At 36.6% G+C, this 22479-nt stretch overlaps 1 protein-coding gene across 5 annotated transcripts in view; it reads right to left on the reverse strand.

The window, feature by feature from the left end:
• Positions 1-22479, reverse strand: part of CNTLN (centlein) — a 341020-nt gene that overhangs the window by 221452 nt on the left and 97089 nt on the right. For all 5 annotated transcript variants that reach the window (XM_025281478.2, XM_025281479.2, XM_044939816.1 and 2 more), the window contains 2 exons: positions 19595-19729; positions 18810-18989 (listed from right to left, as the gene is read on the reverse strand). In XM_025281478.2, coding sequence (XP_025137263.1) covers positions 18810-18989; positions 19595-19729 — 315 coding nt within the window. The remainder of the gene's footprint in view (positions 1-18809; positions 18990-19594; positions 19730-22479) is intronic.

A 22479-nucleotide genomic window follows, 5' to 3' on the forward strand; every position in this document is an offset into this window, starting at 1 on the left:
TGGAATGAAAACTGACCTTTTCCAGTCCTGTGGCCACTGCTGAGTTTTCCAAATTTGCTGGCATATTGAGTGCAGCACTTTCACAGCATCATCTTTCAGGATTTGGAATAACTCAACTGGAATTTGATCACCTCCACTAGCTTTGTTCGTAGAGATGCTTTCTAAGGCCCACTTGACTTCACATTCCAGGATGTCTGGCTCTAGGTGAGTGATCACACCATCATGATTATCTGAGTCATGAATATCTTTTTTGTACAGTTCTTCTGTGTATTCTTGCCACCTCTTCTTAATATCTTCTGCTTCTGTTAGGTCCATACCATTTCTGTCCTTTATCAAGCCCATCTTTGCATATAATGTTCCTTTGGTATCTCTGATTTTCTTGAAGAGATCCCTAGTCTTTCCCATTCTGTTGTTTTCCTCTATTTCTTTGCACCGATACACTAGCCATCTAAAATCCAAGAATCTTAAAACAGTATAATTCCTATAGCATATAATTCATATTGTGGCAGTAGCCAGTGTTCCCAGTAGGTGATCTTTTCTGGTTTGGGAAAGAACAGAAAAAAAACTTTCCTAGCAAATTACTGTATGCGTCTGTTATAACTGGTCTAATGGTGACCAGAAGGAATGATGCAAAGGGATTATCTCTGACCAGAATCTGAACACAGATTGGAAAAGTGGAGTTCAGTTCAGTTCAGTCACTCAGTCGTGTTCAACTCTTTGCGACCCCATGAACTGCAGCATGCCAGGATTCCCTATCCATCACCAACTCCTAGAGTTTTGTCAAACTCATATCCATCGAGTTGGTGATGCCATCCAACCATCTCATCATGGCTCAAGTGCCTCTGCACAGGGCAAAAGATGACTGGTTACAATATGCAATAGGATGCCTAAGTCACAGGACTAAATGTTGTGGGAAATTCTTTGGGAAATTAAGACATTCAAAAATACCCTTTCACATGGGAGAGTTTATAAGTCCACACATATCTTCAGAGAGAGATGCATATTCACAAAATCCAGAGGCACTTTACTTTGGGATAACCCCTGAGCTCAGTGCAAATCTGGGTAAGTATTAAAGGAATGCTCTATTAGCCATCTACAAGGACTGGGAAAGGAACTTGTTTTGAATCTCTGTGTGTGATTTTTTTCTTTTTGTTCTTTTCATTTTAGCAGTTGGCAGTCAAGGTGAAACTCGGTCACACAAGGAGGAAACAAAAGCTAAAGGACAAAGACTTCAATAACTGAATACAGTAAAGAATAAACACTTTACAAAAATAAACTGAAGCACTAAACAAAAAGACTACCATAGCCTTCAGCAGTTAAAGCAGCAAAGTCTTGGGAAGGGGTAGGATCTGATTTCCAGCATTATCATACATTTGTTACCACAAATGCCCAACTTTCAAGAACAAGAAAAGGTTACAAAGCATACAAAGAAACAGGACAATATGGCATATTCAAAGAAACACAAAAAGTAACAGAAACAATTCCTCAGGAAGCTCAGATATCAGATCTACAAGGCAAAACTTTAAAACTTTAAAACGTTAAAACTATCTCTAGTATACTTAAAGAAAAATAAGTAAAAGAATTGAGGAAACCAGAAAAACAATGTATTAATATAAACCAAACAAATATCAATAAAGAGCCTGAGGTTATAAACATGAATCAAATTCTAGAGGTAAAAATTAAAATAACCGAAATGCATAATTCACCAGAGGGGTCAACCGATGTGAGCAAACTAAAAGATAGAACTAGTGAATTTACTGAATTTGAGGAGCAGAAAGATGAATGAAGAAAATTGAATAGAGTCTAAGAGAACAGTGGGACACTATTAACAGACAAAAATGTACATTATTTGGGAGTCCCAAAAAGAGAACAGACAGAGGCAGCGGGGAAGAGACAGAAGGCAGCGGGGGGGTGGGGGTGGGGGGGTGGCAGGCAGAAACAAGGGCCAAAAACTTCTCAATTCTGATGAAATACATGTATCTATAAAGCCAACAGCCACAACAAACTCCAAGTAAGATCAACAGAAAGAGACCCACACTAAGATACACTACATTTAAACTTTTTAAAATCAGCCAAAAACAAAAAGAGAATCATGAGCGTGTCTAGTCACAAGGGCTCATGAGTGAGAGTAACGCCTGATTTCTCATCAGAAATCATCAGTCAGAAGGCAATGATATATATTTAAATGATATATTTAAAGTTTTGAAAGAAAAAACGTCAAGGTTGAATTCTATACCCAGCAAAACTGTCCTTCAAAATCAGAGCATAATTAAGACATTCACAAATAAACAAAAGCTGAGGGAGTTCATTATGAAATCTAACCTATAAGAAATGCTAATGGAAATACCTCAGATAGAATGTAAAATGGTAACTCAATACCATCTGAAAATATAAAGGCTCCAGTAAAGGTAAATACATGGCAAATATAAAATGCAGTATTGTTGTATATTTGGTTTTAACTCTAATTTTTATTTTGTATATAATTTCAGAGCCAAAAATAAAAAGTTATAAATCTACATTACAGAGCAAACATTTTATAAAGATGTAACTGGTGACAAAAATAACTTGAAACAGAGGGAAAAAGCAATAAAGCAGAAGAGTTTTCTATGTTATTGAAGATAAGTTAGTATCAATTCAAATTATGTTGTTATAAGTTTGGGATGATAAATATAATCTTGATGGTAACCACAAAAAAATATCAAAAGAACATATACCCAAAAATGAGAAGGGAATCAAAATGTGCCATTACAAAAAAATCAACTAAACACAAAGGACGACAGTAATACAGGACATGAGGGACAAAAAAAATCTAGAAGACACAGAGCAAACAGGCAATAAAGTGGCAGAAGTTAATCTTTATTTACTAGTAACTACTTTAAGTGCACACAGATTAAATTCTATCAAAAGACAGAGATAGAATAAAGAAAATATTATACAACTATGTGTTTTTAGAACAGACTATCAGATCCAAAGACACAAAAAAATGAAAATGAAAGAATGAGAAAAAGTACTTCATGAAAATAATGACCAAAAAAGAACTAGGATGAATGTAAGAATACTGGACAAAAAAGACTAAGTCAAAAACAGTTATACGAGGCCAAGCCGCTTCAGTCGTGTCCAACCCTGTGCGACCCCATAGGCAGCCCACCAGGCTCCTCGGTCCTTGGGATTCTCCAGGCAAGAATACTGGAGTGGGTTGCCATTTCCTTCTCCAATAAGAGGCCAAAGAGGGCATTAGATATTAATCAATGAGTCAAGTCAATTCATCAAGATGTAACCACTGTTAACATACATGCACCAAAACCAAAGCCCTAAATTATACAAAGGACAGAACTGAAAGAATAGTTTTATATTAATAGTTGGGTAATTCAATAGTCCACTTTAAATAATGGTAGAACCTCTAGATAGGTGAGCACTAAGGATAAAAAGACCAATAAAACACTATGAAACAAGTATATTTAACAGATGTATATGGTTCACTCTACCCCCAAACAGCAAAATACACATTTTTCTTAATTACAAATGGAACATTCAACATATCAGACCATATTTCAAGTCATAAAACATCTCTCAATAAATTTTAAAACATTAAAATCACACAAAGCATCTTCTCCGAGCACAGTAGATGGAGCTAAAACTCAATTAACAGAAGGAAAACTGAAAAATTCAAAACACATGGAAATTAAACAATACACTCTTGAAGAGCCAATCGATCAAAGAAGAAACCACAAGAAAATCCTAAAATGTCCAGATACAAATGAAAACAAAAACATAACATGCCAAAACTCACAGGATGTAACAAAGGTCAGAAGGAAACTTAAATGCCTATACTAAAAAAGGTGACATATCTAAAACCAACAATGCAATTTTATAGCTTAGGGAAACAGAAGAGTATAGCTGAGTGATCCAAAAGGAGAAGGAAGCAATGAAATAATCAAGATTATCGTTGAAATACTTTTAAAGGCGTACAATATATTCAACTAACTCTAAAGCTGACTCTTTTGAAGACAGCAACAGAATTAAAATAATGTAAGTGACTTGTAAAGACAGTACTACTAACCATACAGAAATTTAAAAGATGACTGGAGAATACTATAAACAATTGTCCAACAAATTAGATAACTAAGATGAAAAGTACAAATTCTGAAACATACAAAATACCTAAACAGACTCAAAAATAAATAGAAAATCTCAACCCATGATAAGTGAACTTAATCAGCTATTAAAATCTCCCAACACAGAAAATTCCCAGACCAGATGGTTTCACTGGTGAATTCTACCAAACATTTTAAAAGATTTCATACTAATTCTGTTCAAATTACTCCAAAAATGTAAGGGAGGGAACACTTCTGAACTCATTCTTCAGGGCTATCATTATCACTATCATTTATCATTAAGATCAGATAAAAATATTACACTTATTATACTAACGTCAGATAAAAATAAAGATACCCCAGCAGCATAAGGTTGGTCTAACACCCAAAAAACAAGGTAATATGCTGTACCAATAAAATGAAAGACAAATACCACATAACCATTTCAATAGATACATAAAAAGCATTTATTTGCCTAAACCCAACACCATTTTATGATTAAAAAAAAAATTCAACACACTAGGAAAAGAAGGGAATTTTCTTAACTGATAAGGTGTATCAACAACAAGCTCATTGCTAATACCACACCTAAGAGCAAATCCTTTCCTCCTGAGATCAGGAAGAAGATATAGATTTCCACTCTCTCTTTTTTTCTATTTAACTTCATACTAGAGACTCTAGCTAGGGTGACAGGCAATAAAAGGAGATAAAAGACATACAAATTAGAAAGGAAGAAAACGAGTTCTACTTACAGATGACATGATCTTACACACAGAAAATCCTACAGAAACAATCTGTTTAGGTAGTTTGCAAGATATAAGACTAATATATAAAAATTAATTGCATACATAACATTAGGAATGAACCATACAAAAAGGAAATTAAGAAACAATTCCATTTAGAATAACAGAAAAAATAATTAAATATTTTAAAATATATGTATCCAAAGAAGTGCAAAGTTATAATCTGAAAACTATAACACATTACTGAAAGAAATTAAAGAAGGTTCTAAATAAATGAAACATCTCCTATTTATGAATTGGAGTTACAATATTGTTAAGATGGTAACACTCACCATATTGATCTGATTCAACAGAATCTCTATCAAAACCATATCAGCTTGCTTTTTTTTCAGAAGAAATGGAAAAGCTAATTCTAAAACTCATATAGAAATGTAAATGATAGAGAAAGGCTAACCTTGAAAAAAGAAGACTAAATATTGAGGACACACAAATCCTAATAGCAAAATTTATTACAAATCTACAATAATCAATATAGTGTAATATAGGCATAAAGGATAAATGTATAGATCAAAGGAACAGAACTGAAGTCCAGAAATAAACCTTTATATTTACAGTCAATTGATTTTCAATAAATATGCTAGGATAAATTCAGTGGGGGAAGAACAGTCTTTTTTTTATCAAATGGAACTGGGACAATGGAATAACACATGCAAAACAATGAAAGTGGATTCCTATCAAACATCATATTTAAAAATTAACTCAAAATGGATTAAAGAACTAAATGTAAGAAATAAAACTCTTAGAAGAAAACATAAGCATCATTTTCAAGATCTTGGATTAAGCAATGGTTTCTCAGATGCACATCTGAGATGCATCTGAGAATGCTCAAAAGCATGGACAACAAAAGAAAAAGTAGATAAGTTAAATATAAAAGTTTTACACTTTGTGTTCAAATAATACCATTAAGGATGTAAGAAACAACTCAGAGAACTAAAAAAAAATAGTTTGAAATTATATAAATAAAAAGAGATTTGTATCTAGAATATGCACAAAAGAAATTACATATTTCTTCAGAGATATGCAAATGGCCAATAACATAAAAAGATGACCAAAATTATTCACCTTCAGAGAAATGAAAATAAAAACCACAATGAGGCCACTCACATCCACAAAGATGGCTAAAAATCAAAAAGACAATAGTAAGTGTTGCCAAGGACAAAGAGAAATCAGAACCCTCAGACAGTGCTGTTTAGAATGTAAATGTTTTTGAAAACACTCAGCCCGTTCCTCAGAAGCTTAAAAACAAAATTATCACATGACCTTGTAATCTCACTCCTTGGTATACACCTATGAGAAATAAAAATATATGTATACACAAAATCTTGAACACACATATTTATAGTACAAATGTCCATCTAATTGAGATAAATAAAATATAGATTATCTATATAATAGAGTATATTCAACTATAAAAATAATAAAGTACTGATACATACAACAACATGGATAAACTCTTTGAAAACATTATTCTAAGTGGAGGAAGTCAGTCATAAAAGATCTTATAATCCATGAAAATTCATTTCATTAATATGAAATGTTTAGAACAGATAAATCTATACAGTGAGAAAGCCCATAGGTGGTGATCTTGGGCTGCAAAGCTAAAGATAAATGAGGAATGATTATTAACAGTTATAGGGCTTCTTTTGGAGTTGATGAAAATGTTCTAAAAGTAATTTTGGTAATAGTTGTAAAACCCTGCAAAAACTAAAAATTATTGGCCTGTACACTTTAAATGGATAAAATGTATGGTATGAGAATTACATGCCAAAAGAAAAAAAGGAGACAGCTTTCTTACTGACACTGTAATTGTATAAAATAAAAAATATACACGTTTTTAGAACTAATACGACATTTGGGAAAAGTTGTTGAAAGAAGTTCAAGATAGTTCAGTAACACTGCTCATGTCCATAAATAGTTAATTAAAATATAATTTAAATGTTTTTTAGTATAAAACAATATTTTTACAATAATATGAATAGCTAGTAATAAACATAATAAAAGCAAAGTGAAAGTAAAAGTGAAGTCGTGTCCGACTCTTTGCAACCCCATGGACTGTAGCCTACCAGGCTCCTCAGTCCATGGAATTTTCCAGGCAAGAGTACTGGAGTGGGTTGCCATTTCCTTCTCCAGGATATCTTCCTAACCCAGGGATCAAACCCGGGTCTTCCACATGGCAGGCAGATGCTTTACCGTCTGAGCCATCATTTTAAGAAAATTATAAAACCTTATTCCAAATTCTTAAAGAGTAGATCACAATTCTTCCCAAATTAATTCATAATGTAGATAATGTTCCAATATGCCTTCTAATAGAATTTTTCAGTAAAACTAATAAAATGATCCTTAAATATTACTAGAGAAGAGGTACATTAGGGTTCATGACTTAAAAAAAGAATAAATAAGTAGGTCACTCTAGCAAATAATGAGTAAAATTATGAAACTACAATACCTGAACACATGAAAATAATAGGAAGTCCAGAAATAAATCAATATACACATGGCAACTTAAAGATGTGAGAGAAACCCCATCACAAATCAATAAACTACTGAATACCATATTCCAATATGAATTCCAAATAAAGACTTCAGGGTATGGGAAACTTAAGACTATAAGACTTCTAGAACAAAAACATTAGAAAAGAAAATATAAACAAAAATGACTATAGAAATTTGCATATTTTGAATGTCTAATTTACATTATTCAAATTCATGGGACAGAAGTTATTTGCAATACATATGTAAAACAAAGCACTGCTATATGGAATAAAGAATGCTTACAAATTAATAAGAATATACAAACACTCTAATAGAAAAAAGACTAAAAATCACAGTAGATAACAAAATGCACTATCTGAATGGTAAAAAAAGGAAATGAAAATCATCATCAAAAACTCATGGAGGGGGCGGTCCTAAGATGACAGAGGAATACGATGGGGAGACCACTTTCTCCCCCACAAATTCATCAAAAGAACATTTGAACACTGAGTAAATTCTACAAAACAACTTCTGAATGCCAGCAGAGGATATCAGGCACCCAGATAAGAAGCCCACTGTCTTTGAAATGAGGCAGGAAAAATATAAAAGATAAAGAGAGAGACAAAAGAGGTAGGGACAGAGCTCCGTCCTGGGAGTTCAGTTCAGTCGCTCAGTCGTGTCTGACTCTGCAACCTCATGAATCGAAGCACACCAGGCCTCCCTGTCCATCACCAACTCCCGGAGTTCACTCAAACTCACATTCATCGAGTCGGTGATGCCATCCAGCCATCTCATCCTCTGTCGTCCCCTTCTTCTCCTGCCCTCAATCCCTCCCAGCATCAGAGTTTTTTCCAATGAGTCAACTCTTCGCATGAGGTGTTCAAAGTACTGGAGTTTCAGCTTTAGCATCATTCCTTCCAAAGAATACCCAAGACTGATCTCTTTTAGAATGGACTGGATGGATCTCCTTGCAGTCTAAGGGACTCTCAAGAGTCTTCTCCAACACCACAGTTCAAAAGCATCAATTCTTCAGCACTAAGCTTTCTTCACAGTTCAACTCTCACATCCATGCATGACTACTGGAAAAACCATACCCTTGACTAGACAGACCTTTGTTGGAAAAGTAATGTCTTTGCTTTTGAATATGCTATCTAGATTGGTCATAACTTTTCTTCCAAGGAGTAAGCATCTTTTAATTTCATGGCTGCAATCACCATCTGCAGGGATTTTGGAGTCCCCAGAAATAAAGTCTGACAGTGTTTCCACTGTTTCCCCATCTATTTGCCATGAAGTGATGTGACCAGACGCCATGATCTTTGTTTTCTGAATGCTGAGCTTTAAGCCAACCTTTTCACTCTCCTCTTTCACTTTCATCAACAGGCTCTTTAGTTCCTCTTCACTTTCTGCCATAAGAATGGTGTCATCTGCATATCTGAGATTATTGATATTTCTCTCAGCAATCCTGATTCCAGCTTGTGCTTCTTCCAGCCCAGCGTTTCTCATGGTGTACTCTGCATATAAGTTAAATAAGGAGGGTGACAATACACAGCCTTGACGTATTCCTTTTCCTATTTGGAACCAGTCTGTTGTTCCATGTCCACTTCTAACTGTTGTTTCCTGATCTGCATACAGGTTTCTCAAGAGGCCAGTCAGGTGGTCTGGTATTCCCATCTCTTTCAGAATTTTCCACAGTTTATTGTGATCCACACAGTCAAAGGCTTTGGCATAGTCAACAAAGCAGAATAAGATGTTTTTCTGGAACACTCTTGCTTTTGCGATGATTCAGCGGATGTTGGCAATTTGATCTCTGGTTCCTCTGCCTTTTCTAAAACCAGCTTGAACATCTGGAAGTTCATGGTTCACGTATTGCTGAAGCCTGGCTCGGAGAATTTTGAGCATTACTTTACTAGTGTGTTAGATGAGTGTAATTGTCCCTTCCGTCCCAGGAAGGGTGTCTTAAAAAAGAGAGGTTTCCAAACACCAGGAAACACTCTCACTGGTGAATCTATAGCGAGCCTTGGAACCAGAGGGCAACATAACCGGGAGGAAAAATAAATAAATAATTAAAACCCACAGATTACATGCCCAACCATAACTCCCCCAGCAGAGAAGCAGCGCAGACACCTGCATCCACCACTAGCAAGTGGGGGCTGGGTAGGGAAGTGTAGGCTGCACTGCCTAGAGTAAGGACCAGGCCTAAATACCCGAAGGGCAATCTGAGGGCATTAACTTGGGAGAGCAAACCAGACTGTGGGATAGCTACCATGCGAAAAGCCCTAACCTAAGGCACCTCAGGGCCCACTCACAGAACAAAGGACTGAGGATAGCTAGCCGGCTGCAGACCGGCCCATCCCCCTCCGGTGACAGGCAGGCGAGGGTAGCCAGAGCCGGAAGGGGGCAATCACGGCCCCAGAGAGGCATTATCTACCAAATTGCAAGCAGGCTGCTTTGCTAACCAAGACTTCTTGGGATTCTGGACAGTCAATATCCGCCTGAGAAGGTGTGCCAGTTGTACACTCAGAAAACTGAGCACCAGGGATGGGGGAGGCGAAAAGTCACAGCGACCACGCTCGCCAAACACCTGGTCATCTTAGCTGCTCAGACCTGGAAAGGGCACAAAATGCAGGCCCAACCAAGTCTGTGCCTTTGAGGACTACCCGAGTACCTGAACCTGAGTGGCTTAGACCTGGGAGGTGCATACAATCCAGGGCCGGCCTCACAAAGTTCCCGGCAGAGCAACCTAGAGCCTAAGCAGTGTAGACAGGGAAAGCACACACACTGTGAGCGGGGGCAAACACAGTGTGGTGAAGACACTGCGAGCACACGCCAGTGTTATTTGTTTGCTGCGTCCCTCCCTCCCCACAGCACCACTGAACAAGTGAGCCTTAAAAAGTTCCACCACCGCCCCCTTGCATCAGGATGGAAATTAAGACACTGAAGGGACCAGCAAATAGAAGAAGCTAAAACAGAGGGAACCTCCTTGGAAGTGACAGGTGCAATAGATTAAAATCCTGTAGTTAGTACTGACTACATAGGAAGGGGCCTATAGGTCTTGAGAAATATAAGCCAGATCAAAGAGCTATCCGAAAATGAACTGACCCCACAATGCCCACAATAACACCAGAGAAAGTCCTAGATATATTTTTACTATTTTTTCTATCATTCTTTAATTAAAAAAATTTTTTTTATTTTTAAGTCCTCTATTACTCCTTTAATTTTCATTTTTATAACCTACTATTACTTTGCAAAAAAAAGAGAGATCCTATTTTTTAAAGCAAATTTCATATATATATTTTATAATTTTTCTTTTTTTTTTCTTTTTCCTTAATTAATTTTTTATTGGGGTATAGTTCATTTACATAATCTAATTTTCTTTTTTTTTTAATTTTATTTTATTTTTAAACTTTACATAATTGTATTAGTTTTGCCAAATATCAAAATGAATCCGCCACAGGTATACATGTGTTCTCCATCCTGAACCCTCCTCCCTCCTCCCTCCCCATACCATCCCTCTGGGTCGTCCCAGTGCACCAGCCCCAAGCATCCAGTATTGTACATTGAACCTGGACCGGCAACTCGTTTCATACATGATATTTTACATGATTCAATGCCATTCTCCCAAATCTTCCCACCCTCTCCCTCTCCCACAGAGTCCATAAGACTGTTCTATACATCAGTGTCTCTTTTGCTGTCTCATACACAGGGTTATTGTTACCAACTTTTTCTTTCTTTAATATTGTATTTTTGAAAATCCAACCTCTACTCTAGATTTTTAATCTTTGCTTTTTGGTATTTGTTATCAATTTTGTACCTTTAAGAACACAATCTTCAGTACCCATTTTTACTTGGGAGCGAGATTACTGGCTTGACTGCTCTCTCCTCCTTTGGACTCTCCTTTTTCTCCACCAGGTCACATCTATCTCCTCCCTCCCCCTTCTCTTCTCTACCCAACTCTGTGAATCTCTATGTGTTCTGGATGGTGGAGAACACTTAGGGAACTGATTACTGGCTGGATCCGTCTCGCTCCTTTTGATTCCCGCCTTTATCCTCCTGGCCACCTCTGTCTGCTTCCTTCCTCTTCTCTTCTCTGTATAACTCCAAGAACATCTCTGAGCAGTCCAGACTGTGGAGCGCACATAAGGAAGTGATTACTGGCTAGCTTGCTCTCTCCTCTTTTGATTCCACCTCATCTCATCCTGGTCACCTCTATCTCCCTCCTCCCTCTTCTCTTATCCATGTAACTCTGTGAACCTCTCTGGGTGTCCCTCACTTTGGCGAAACTTTTCATCTTTAACCTAGATGTTTTATCAATGGTGCTATAGATGGAGAAGTCTTGAGGCTACTGTAAAAATAAGACTGAAAACCAGAAGCAGGAGGCTTAAGTCCAAATCCTGAGAACACCAGAGAAATCCTGACTCCAGGGAACATGAATCGACAGGAGCTCATCAAACACCTCCATACCTACACTGAAACCAAGCACCACCCAAGGGCCAACAAGTTCAAGAGCAAGACATACTATGCAAATTCTGCAGCAACACAGGAACATAGCCCTGAGCTTCAATATACCGGCTGCCCAAAGTCACTCCAAACCCACTGACACTCATAGCTCATTACTGGACACTTCATTGCACTCCAGAGAGAAGAAATCCAATTCTACCCACCAGAACACGGACACAAGCTTCCCTAACCAGGAAACCTTGACAAGTCACCCATACAACCCCACCCACAGCGAGGAAACTTCACAATAAAGAAAACTCCACAAACTGCCAGAATACAGAAAGGCCACCCCAAACACAGCAATATAAACAAGATGAAAAGACAGAGGAATACCCAGCAGGTAAAGGAACAGGATAAATGCCCACCAAACCAAACAAAAGAGGAAGAGATAGGGAATCTACCTGATAAAGAATTCTGAATAATGATAGTGAAAATGATCCAAAATCTTGAAAACAAAATGGAATCACAGATAAATAGCCTGGAGACAAGTATTGAGAAGATGCAAGAAAGGTTTAACAAGGACCTAGAAGAAATAAAAGAGTCAATATATAATGAATAATGCAATAAATGATATCAAAAACACTCTGGAGGGAACAAATAGTAGAATAATGGAGGCAGAAGATAGGATTAGTGAGATAGAAGACAGAATGGTAGAAATAAATGAAGCAGAGAGGAAAAACGAAAAACTAATTAAAAGAAATGAGGACAATCTCAGAGACCTCTGGGACAATGTTAAACGCCCCAACATTCAAATCATAGGAGTCCCAGAAGAAGAAGACAAAAAGAAAGACCATGAGAAAATACTTGAGGAAACAGTAGTTGAAAACTTCCCTAAAATGGGGAAGGAAATAATCACTCAAGTCCAAGAAACCCAGAGAGTCCCAAACAGGATAAACCCAAGGCAAAACACCCCAAGACACATATTAATCAAATTAACGAAGATTCAACACAAAGAACAAATATTAAAAGCAGCAAGGGAAAAACAACAAATGCACACAAGGGGATTCCCATAAGGAAAACAGCTGATCTTTCAATAGAAACTCTTCAGGCCAGGAGGGAATGGCAGGACATACTTAAAGTGATGAAAGAAAATAACCTACAGCCCAGATTACTGTACCCAGCAAGGATCTCATTCAAATATGAAGGAGAAATCAAAAGCTTTACAGACAAGCAAAAGCTGAGAGAATTTAGCACCACCAAACCAGCTCGCCAACAAATGCTAAAGGATCTTATCTAGACAGGAAACACAAAAAGGGTGTATAAACTCGAACCCAAAACAATAAAGCAAATGGCAATGGGATCATACTTATCAATAATTACCTTAAACATAAATGGGCTGAATGCCCCAACCAAAAGACAGAGACTGGCTGAATGGATACAAAAACAAGACCCTTATATATGTTGTCTACAAGACACTGACCTCAAAACAGGGGACACATACAGACTGAAAGTGAAGGGCTGGAAAAAGATATTCCACACAAATATAGACCAAAAGAAAGCAGGAGTATCAATACTTATATCAGATAAAATAGACTTTAAAACAAAGGCTGTATAGAACAGTCTTATGGACTCTGTGAGAGAGGGAGAGGGTGGGAAGATTTGGGAGAATGGCATTGAAACATGTAAAATATCATTTATGAAATGAGTTGCCAGTCCAGGTTCGATGCATGATACTGGATGCTTGGGGCTGGTGCACTGGGACGACCCAGAGGGATGGAAAGGGGAGGGAGGAGGGAGGAGGGTTCAGGATGGGGAACACATGTATACCTGTGGCAGATTCGTTTTGACATTTGGCAAAACTAATACAGTTATGTAAAGTTTAAAAATAAAATAAAATTAAAAAAAAAATAAAACAAAGGCTGTGAAATGAGACAAAGAAGGATACTACACAATGATCAAAGGATCAATCCAAGAAGAAGATATAACAATTACAAATACATATGCACCCAACATAGGAGCACCATAATATGTAAGACAAATGCTAACAAGTATGAAAGGGGAAATTAACAATAACACAATATTGTGGGAGACTTTAATACCCCACTCACACCTATGGATAGATCAACTAAACAGAAAATTAACATGGAAACACAAACTTTAAATCATACAATAGACCAGTTAGACCTAATTGATATCTATAGGACATTTCACCCCAAAACAATGAATTTCACCTTTTTCTCAAGCGCACACGGAACTTTCTCCAGGATAGATCACATCCTGGGCCATAAATCTAGCCTTAGTAAATTCAAAAAAATTGAAATCATTCCAAGCATCTTTTCTGACCATAATGCAGTAAGATTAAATCTCAATTACAAGAGAAAAACTATTAAAAATTCCAACATATGGAGGCTGAACAACACGCTGCTGAATAACCAACAAATCACAGAAGAAATCAAAAAAGAAATCAAAATATGCAGAGAAACAAATGAAAATGAAAACACAACAACCCAAAACCTGTGGGACAATGTAAAAGCAGGGCTAAGGGGAAGGTTAATAGCAATACAGGCATACCTCAAGAAACAAGAAAAAAGTCAAATAAATAACCTAACTCAACACCTAAAGCAACTAGAAAAGGAAGAAATGAAGAACCCCAGGGTTAGTCAAAGGAAAGAAATCTTAAAAATTAGGGCAGAAATAAATGCAAAAGAAACAAAAGACACCATAGCAAAAATTAACAAAGCCAAAAGCTGGTTCTTTGAGAGGATAAATAAAATTGACAAACCATTAGCCAAACTCATCAAGAAACAGAGGGAGAAGAATCAAATCAATAAAATTAGAAAGGAAAATGGAGAGATCACAACAAACAACACAGAAATACAAAGGATCACAAGAGACGACTATCAGCAATTATATACCAATAAAATGGACAACTTGGAAGAAATGGACAAATTCTTAGAAAAGTACAACTTTCCAAAACTGAACCAGGAAGAAATAGAAATCTTAACAGACCCATCATAAGCACAGAAATTGAAACTGTAATCAAAAATCTTCCAGCAAACAAAAGCCCGGGTCCAGATGGCTTCACAGCTGAATTCTACCAAAAATTTAGAGAAGAGCTAACACCTATCCTACTCAAACTCTTCCAGAAAACTACAGAGGAAGGTAAATTTTCAAACTCATTTTATGAGGCCACCATCACCCTAATACCAAAACCTGACAAAGATGCCACAAAAAAAAGAAAACTACAGGCCAATATCACTGATGAACATAGATGCAAAAATCCTTAACAAAATTCTAGCGATCAGAATCCAACAACATTAAAAAGATCATACATCATGACCAAGTGGGCTTTATCCCAGGAAGGCAAGGATTCTTCAATATCCGCAAATCAATCGATGTAATATACCACATTAACAAATTGAAACATAAAAGCCATATGATTATATCAATAGATGTAGAGAAAGCCTTTGACAAAATTCAACATCCATTTATGATAAAAAAAAAAAAAACCCTCCAGAAAGCAGGAATAGAAGGAACATACCTCAACATAATAAAAGCTATATATGACAAACCCACAGCAAACATTATCCTCAATGGTGAAAAACTGAAAGCATTTCCCCTAAAGTCAGGAACAAGACAAGGGTGCCCACTTTCAGTACTACTATTCAATATGGTTTTGGAAGTTTTGGCCACAGCAATCATAGCAGCAAAAGAAATAAAAGGGATCCAGATTGGAAAAGAAGAAGTAACACTCTCACTGTTAGCAGATGACATGATCCTCTACATAGAAAACCCTAAAGACTCCACCAGAAAATTACTAGAGCTAATCAATGAATATAGTAAAGTTGCAGGATATAAAATTAACACACAGAAATCCCTTGCATTCCTATACACTAACAATGAGAAAACAGAGAAATTAAGGAAACAATTCCATTCACCATTGCAACGGAAAGAATAAAATACTTAGGAATATACCTACCTAAAGAAACTAAAGACCTATATATAGAAAACTATAAAACACTGGTGAAAGAAATCAAAGAGGACGCTAATAGATGGAGAAATATACTGGTTCATGGATCGGAAGAATCAATATAGTGAAAATGAGTATACTACCCAAAGCAATCTATAGATCAATGCAATCCCTATCAAGCTACCAACGGTATTTTTCACAGAGCTAGAACAAATATTTCACAATTTGTATGGAAATACAAAAGACCTCAAATAGCCAAAGCAATCTTGAGAAAGAAGAATGGAACTAGAGGAATCAAGCTGCCTGACTTCAGGCTCTACTACAAAGCCACAGTCATCAAGACACTATGGTACTGGCACAAAGACAGAAATACAGCTCAGTGGAACAAAATAGAAAGCCCAGAGATAAACCCACGTACCTTTAGACACCTTATCTTTGGCAAAGGAGGCAAGAATATACAATAGAGATAAGACGATCTCTTTAACAAGTGGTGCTGGGAAAACTGGTCAACCACTTGTAAAAGAATGAAACTAGAACACTTTCTAACACAATACACAAAAATAAACTCAAAATGGATTAAAGATCTAAATGTAAGACCAGAAACTATAAAACTCCTAGAGGAGAACACAGGCAAAACACTCTCCGACATAAATCACAGCAGGATCCTCTATGACACACCTCCTAGAATATTGGAAATAACAGCAAAAATAAACAAATGGGACCTAATTAAAATTAAAAGCTTCTGCACAACAAAGGAAACTATAAGCAAAGTGAAAAGACAGCCTTCAGAATGGGAGAAAATAATAGCAAATGAAGCAACTGACAAAGAATTAATCTCAAAAATATACAAGCAACTCCTGCAGCTCAATTCCAGAAAAATAAACCACACAATCAAAAAATGGGCCAAAGAACTAAACAGACATTTCTCCAAAGAAGACATACAGATGGCTAACAAACACATGAAAAGATGTTCAACATCTCTCATTATCAGAGAAATGCAAATCAAAACACAATGAGGTACCATTTCACGCCAGTCAGAATGGCTGCGATGCAAAAGTCTACAAGCAATAAATGCTGGAGAGGGTGTGGGGAAAAGTAAACCCTCTTACACTGTTGGTGGGAATGCAAACTAGTACAGCCACTATGGAGCACAGTGTGGAGATTCCTTAAAAAACTGGAAATAGAAGTGCCATACGACCCAGCAATCCCACTGCTGGGCATACACACCGAGGAAACCAGAAGGGAAAGAGACACGTGTACCCCAATGTTCATCGCAGCACTGTTTATAACAGCCAGGACATGGACGCAACCTAGATGTCCATCAGCAGACGAATGGATAAGAAAGATGTCGTACATATACACAATGGAGTGTTACTCAGCTATTAAAAAGAATACATTTGAATCAGTTCTGGTGAGGTAAATTAGAACTAATGATTAGTTCTAAGGAACTGGAGCCTATTATACAGAGTGAAGTAAGCCAGAAAGAAAAACACCAATACAGTATACTAACGCATATATATGGAATTTAGAAAGATGGTAACAATAACCCTGTATGCGTGACAGCAAAAGAGACACAGATGTATAGAACAGTCTTTTGGACTCTGTAGGAGAGGGTGAGGGTGGGATGATTTCAGAGAATGGCACTGAAACATGTATAATATCATATGTAAAACGAATCACCAATCCAGGTTTGATGCATGATATAGGATACTTGGGGCTGGCGCACTGGGATGACCCAGAGGGATGGTATGGGGAGGGAAGTGGGAGGGGGGTTCAGGTTGGGGAACACGTGTATACCTGTGGTGGATTCTTGTTGATGTATGGCAAAACCTATACAATACTGTAAAGTAATTTGACTCTAATTAAAATAAATTTATATTAAAAATAAATAAATAAATCAATTGGTTTGGAGAATTCAAAAAAAAAAACTCATGTAGCTATGATTTAACACAAGGAAGTACCGTGAAACCTTATCACACAAACAAACTGCTTAAAAGTTGCAGGGAAGAAGAAATTGATACAAAATTAGTTCAAGAAAATTCAGTAACATTGCTAACTGAATTACCAGGATTCAATTCTCTCAAAAACTCAATCATTCCCTAATTGTACACTAATAGATTTAATGTATGTATTTCCTTAAAATAAGCTGCAGTGAATAGATTCACACATTCAGAAAGACTTATCTTTCCTTCTCTAACTTAAATAATCAGACATTCCAGCATGCACTCACACAAACCTTTGGACAAACATATCCATATGTATTATATTTAAATAGCTATATATATATATATATATATATATATATGTATATATCTACACACATGTGTTATAAATTCTTCTTAAGCATGCATACACATAGAGGGGCTATCATATTTACTAGAACCAAAATTTTAGGGGTTAGCCTTTTCAATAGAATCTATGGTTAAGAAGAAAACTGAAATTCAATAGGAAAAAATGAACAAAAACATTCTCAAGACCAAGAGAAAGCCACAAAAAATTATTTTGAAAAATATTTATCAGAAAAGATATAAGAAGATTATGAAGACTAATTGTTCCTTTTATCTTCTATATTTTACTACAAATAAGGTCCTCTCAAGCCAAAGAAATACATATAAAACACATGTATTTTTTAACTGCTTTATGTTTTTTTATATATTTTTAAAGGACTTGAAAAATACAATCTGAAAACTATACTGCAATGAATTCTAGTTATATCTATAAATTTAAGCCCTAATTAAAAAAAGCCAAAATTCATAATTCTAAATGTGTTTTTTTAAACCTGTTTTATTTCAAAATGCAATAGCCTTTATTTTTTAATGATTACATTTTAGATAAGTATTTGAAGTCAGTTTCCTGCTTTGCAACATCAATTTTTAAAAAGCTATGGGTCTTAAGTGAAGGAATATAAATTAATGCTAGTCCCCACTGGTGGATTTGAATATGTAACTTGCTATTTAAAGAAAATAACATGTAATAAACTTCCTAAGAAGTTAGATTCAAAATAACAGCATGGATTCCATTCTCATTCCATACCTTTACTTTTGCATCAATGCTAAATTTTTCTTTTCTCCAATGTGCTTCCTGCTTCCTCAGTTTCTCCAGCTCATTTAGCAGGTCAGCGCAGTGGATACTTAATTTCTCATTTTCCTCCTTCAGATTTTTTATAACCAGCCTGTTTTGCTCTTCCTTAATCTGCACACACTCCTTAGTGTCCTGTAGAATAGTACCACAAGGGCCGATACAAAAAAACAACAACAAAAAAAAAGCTGAGAACTAATCCGCAAATACAAACTGTGCAATTTTACCCTCCCAGAAGCTTCTTCTATATTTGATGGCCAAGGTCACCTGTATACTTTCACTGGCCTCTTTTCATGCAGGTGGATGGGTCATATTTTTCACTGGATGACAGCTTTGATGAGTACACATTTGCAAAGAGCCCATTAATTGATCAAGCTGCCTTTGATGCTGTCCCCAGCTATTTTTGAGACCCACACAGACATAGCCTCCCAGACCTGGGTTTTATCAATTAATAATGCCAGTCCCATCAGAATCTAATTACAAGAAGCCACATATTCACACTCCTACTTTCTTAGCTCCATTTCCATCATTAACTATTTATTGGAAAGTTATAAAGCTTACAGTCTGAGCTTTAAAGTATCTTTCTCAGAGTTTTTTCACATGAGAAAACTGTATTGTACAGCAGGGCCTAAGGCAATTTCTCCTCCAAGCTTGTCACTTTCTGTGCCACAAAGGCTGACAAAGCTTAAAGTAGGACTTCAAAGAAATAGTAGTGTAAAACTATGTACAAGTCAACACACCTTAACTTCTTGACTTTTCTCTTTAAATTTCTTCTGCAAGTCACCGAATTCTTTCCTTAAGAAATCATTTTCTTCATCTACTGCAATCTTCCGTTTTACAAGGTCATTTATTTCCTGTGTTAGTCCTGATTCTCTCTGGGAAAAAAAAAAGCAAAATTACTGACGAACTGGTATTTCTAAGAAAAGATAATTTCATAAGAAAAGTTTGAGAGTTTGATTGGTAATATTAGAATTAACTAGCTTTCATAATAACGTCCATTATCATAATTTCTCATTTCCTGTGACATGCCCAGAAATGGTCAAGTAAAATGTGCAAACATGAGCCTAGTTACTAGTTTAAAGTGAAGTACACGTACAAACTGGACACCAAATATTCAGGCTCATACAGAAAGCAAACTTTTTGGATTTAGTTGTGCAATAGGAAAAAAAACCCAAAATTTTACAAAATATTCTAATTAAAGAAAATGCATATGTGGCTAAAATAAGAATTACCTTCTATCTAAAACTTTTTTTTAGAAAAACAGTTTTGTGAAAGCATGAACAATTTTAAAGAATGAAAAACAGCAAGTCTGTTTTGATACCCAAAATATCTTGCTGTGTAGAAAGATACTCGAAATATTAATACTGCCATAATTTTTAACCGAATATTCTTCTCACCTACCAGAAATATCTAAATCTCATTGAAGGATGTACCCATGACTCGTTTCTTAGTTTCCCTCCTTTCTAATCTTTACAGCTTTTCCCTCAGAAATCTTACCCACTCTCCTGGATTCTGGTCTCGTCTCTGTCTAAAAGACCGCTGCTGCTAAGTTGCTTCAATCGTGTCCGACTCCTTGTGACCCCATAGACGGCAGCCCACCAGGCTCCCCCGTCCCTGGGATTCTCCAGGCAAGAACACCGGAGTGGGCTGCCATTTCCTTCTCCAATGCATGAAAGTGAAAAGTCAAAGTGAAGTCACTCAGTCGTGTCCGACTCCTAGCGACCCGATGGACTGCAGCCTACCAGGCTCCTCCGTCCATGGGATTTTTCCAGGCAAGAGCCATAACCTGGCCCTAACTCTCTTCCAACTACCAATCCCACATTTTCAGTTTCCAATAAAAATACCTCCATTTTAATTATCTACTGCCATCTCAAACCAACATGCTAAAACTGATATCCATGCCCTAATACTGACTCTTTGCCAAACTTACTCAACTTTTGTCAACTCACTTATTTTTTCAACTAATATTTGAATCTATTATTCCTAAGTTTTCTTGCACTGTTTAATTTATGATTTCCATTTTATTTAAATATTATCAAATTTACATTTGACATGTACTTTGTTATATTTTATATTTATTTTATATAGCAAGAACAACTGTATTATTTTGGTAATTTTTATTAGAGTATAGTTGAGTTACAATGTATTGTTAGCTTCTGCTGTACAGTAAAGTGAGAATTAGAGACACCAAGGGAACATTTCATGCAAAGATGGGCTCGATAAAGGACAGAAATGGTATGGACGTAACAGAAGCAGAAGATATTAAGAAGAGGTGGCAAGAAAACACAGAACTGTACAAAAAAGATCTTCATGACCATGATAATCAAGATGGTGTGATCACTCACCTAGAGCCAGACATCCTGGAATGTGAAGTCAAATGGGCCTTAGAAAGCATCACTACAAACAAAGCTAGGGGAGGTGATGGAATTCCAGTTGAGCTATTTCAAATCCTGAAACATGATGCTGTGAAAGTGCTGCACTCAATATGCCAGCAAATTTGGAAAACTCAGCAGTAGCCACAAGACTGGAAAAGGTCAGTTTTCATTCCAATCCCAAAGAAAGACAATGCCAAAGAATGTTCAAACTACTGCACAATTGCACTCATCTCGCACACTAGTAAAGTAATGCTCAAAATTCTCCAAGCCAGGCTTCAGCAATACGTGAACCGTGAACTTCCAGATGTTCAAGCTGGTTTTAGAAAAGGCAGAGAAACCAGAGATCAAATTGCCAACATCTGCTGGATCAGGAAAAAGCAAGAGAGTTCCAGAAAAACATCTGCTTTATTGACTATGCCAAAGCCTTTGACTGTGTGGATCACAATAAACTGGAAAATTCTGAAAGAGATGGGAATACCAGACCATCTGACCTGCCTCTTGAGAAACCTACATGCAGGTCAGGAAGCAACAGTTAGAACTGAACATGGAACAACACACTGGCTCCAAATAGGAAAAGGAGTATATCAAGACTGTATATTGTCACCCTGCTTACTTAACTTATGAGAAATGCTGGGCTGGAAGAAGCACAAGCTGGAATCAAGATTGCTGGGAGAAATATCAATAACCTCAGATATGCAGATGACACCAGCCTTATGGCAGAAAGTGAAGAGGAACTAAAAAGCCTCTTGATGAAAGTGAAAGAGGAGAGTGAAAAGGTTGGCTTAAAGCTCAACATTCAGAAAACTAAGATCATGGCATCTGGTCCCATCACTTCATGGGAAATAAGATGGGGAAACAGTGGAAACAGTGTCAGACTTTTATTTTGGGCGGCTCTAAAATCACTGCAGATGGCGATTGCAGCCATGAAATTAAAAGATGCTTACTCCTTGGAAGGAAAGTTATGACCAACCTAGATAACATATTGAAAAGCAGAGACATTACTTTGCCAACAAAGGTCCGTCTATAGTCAAGGCTATGGTTTTTCCAGGGGTCATGTATGAATGTGAGAGTTGGACTGTGAAGAAAGCTTAGTGCTGAAGAATTGATGCTTTTGAACTGTGGTGCTGGAGAAGACTCTTGAATGTCCAAGTCCCTTGGACTGCAAGAAGATCCAACCAGTCCATCCTAAAGAAGATCAGTCCTGGGTGTTCATTGGAAGGACTGGTGCTAAAGCTGAAATGCCAATACTT

Source organism: Bubalus bubalis, chromosome 3 (assembly GCF_019923935.1).
Source record: "Bubalus bubalis isolate 160015118507 breed Murrah chromosome 3, NDDB_SH_1, whole genome shotgun sequence".
NCBI classification, from domain to species: Eukaryota; Metazoa; Chordata; class Mammalia; order Artiodactyla; family Bovidae; genus Bubalus; species Bubalus bubalis.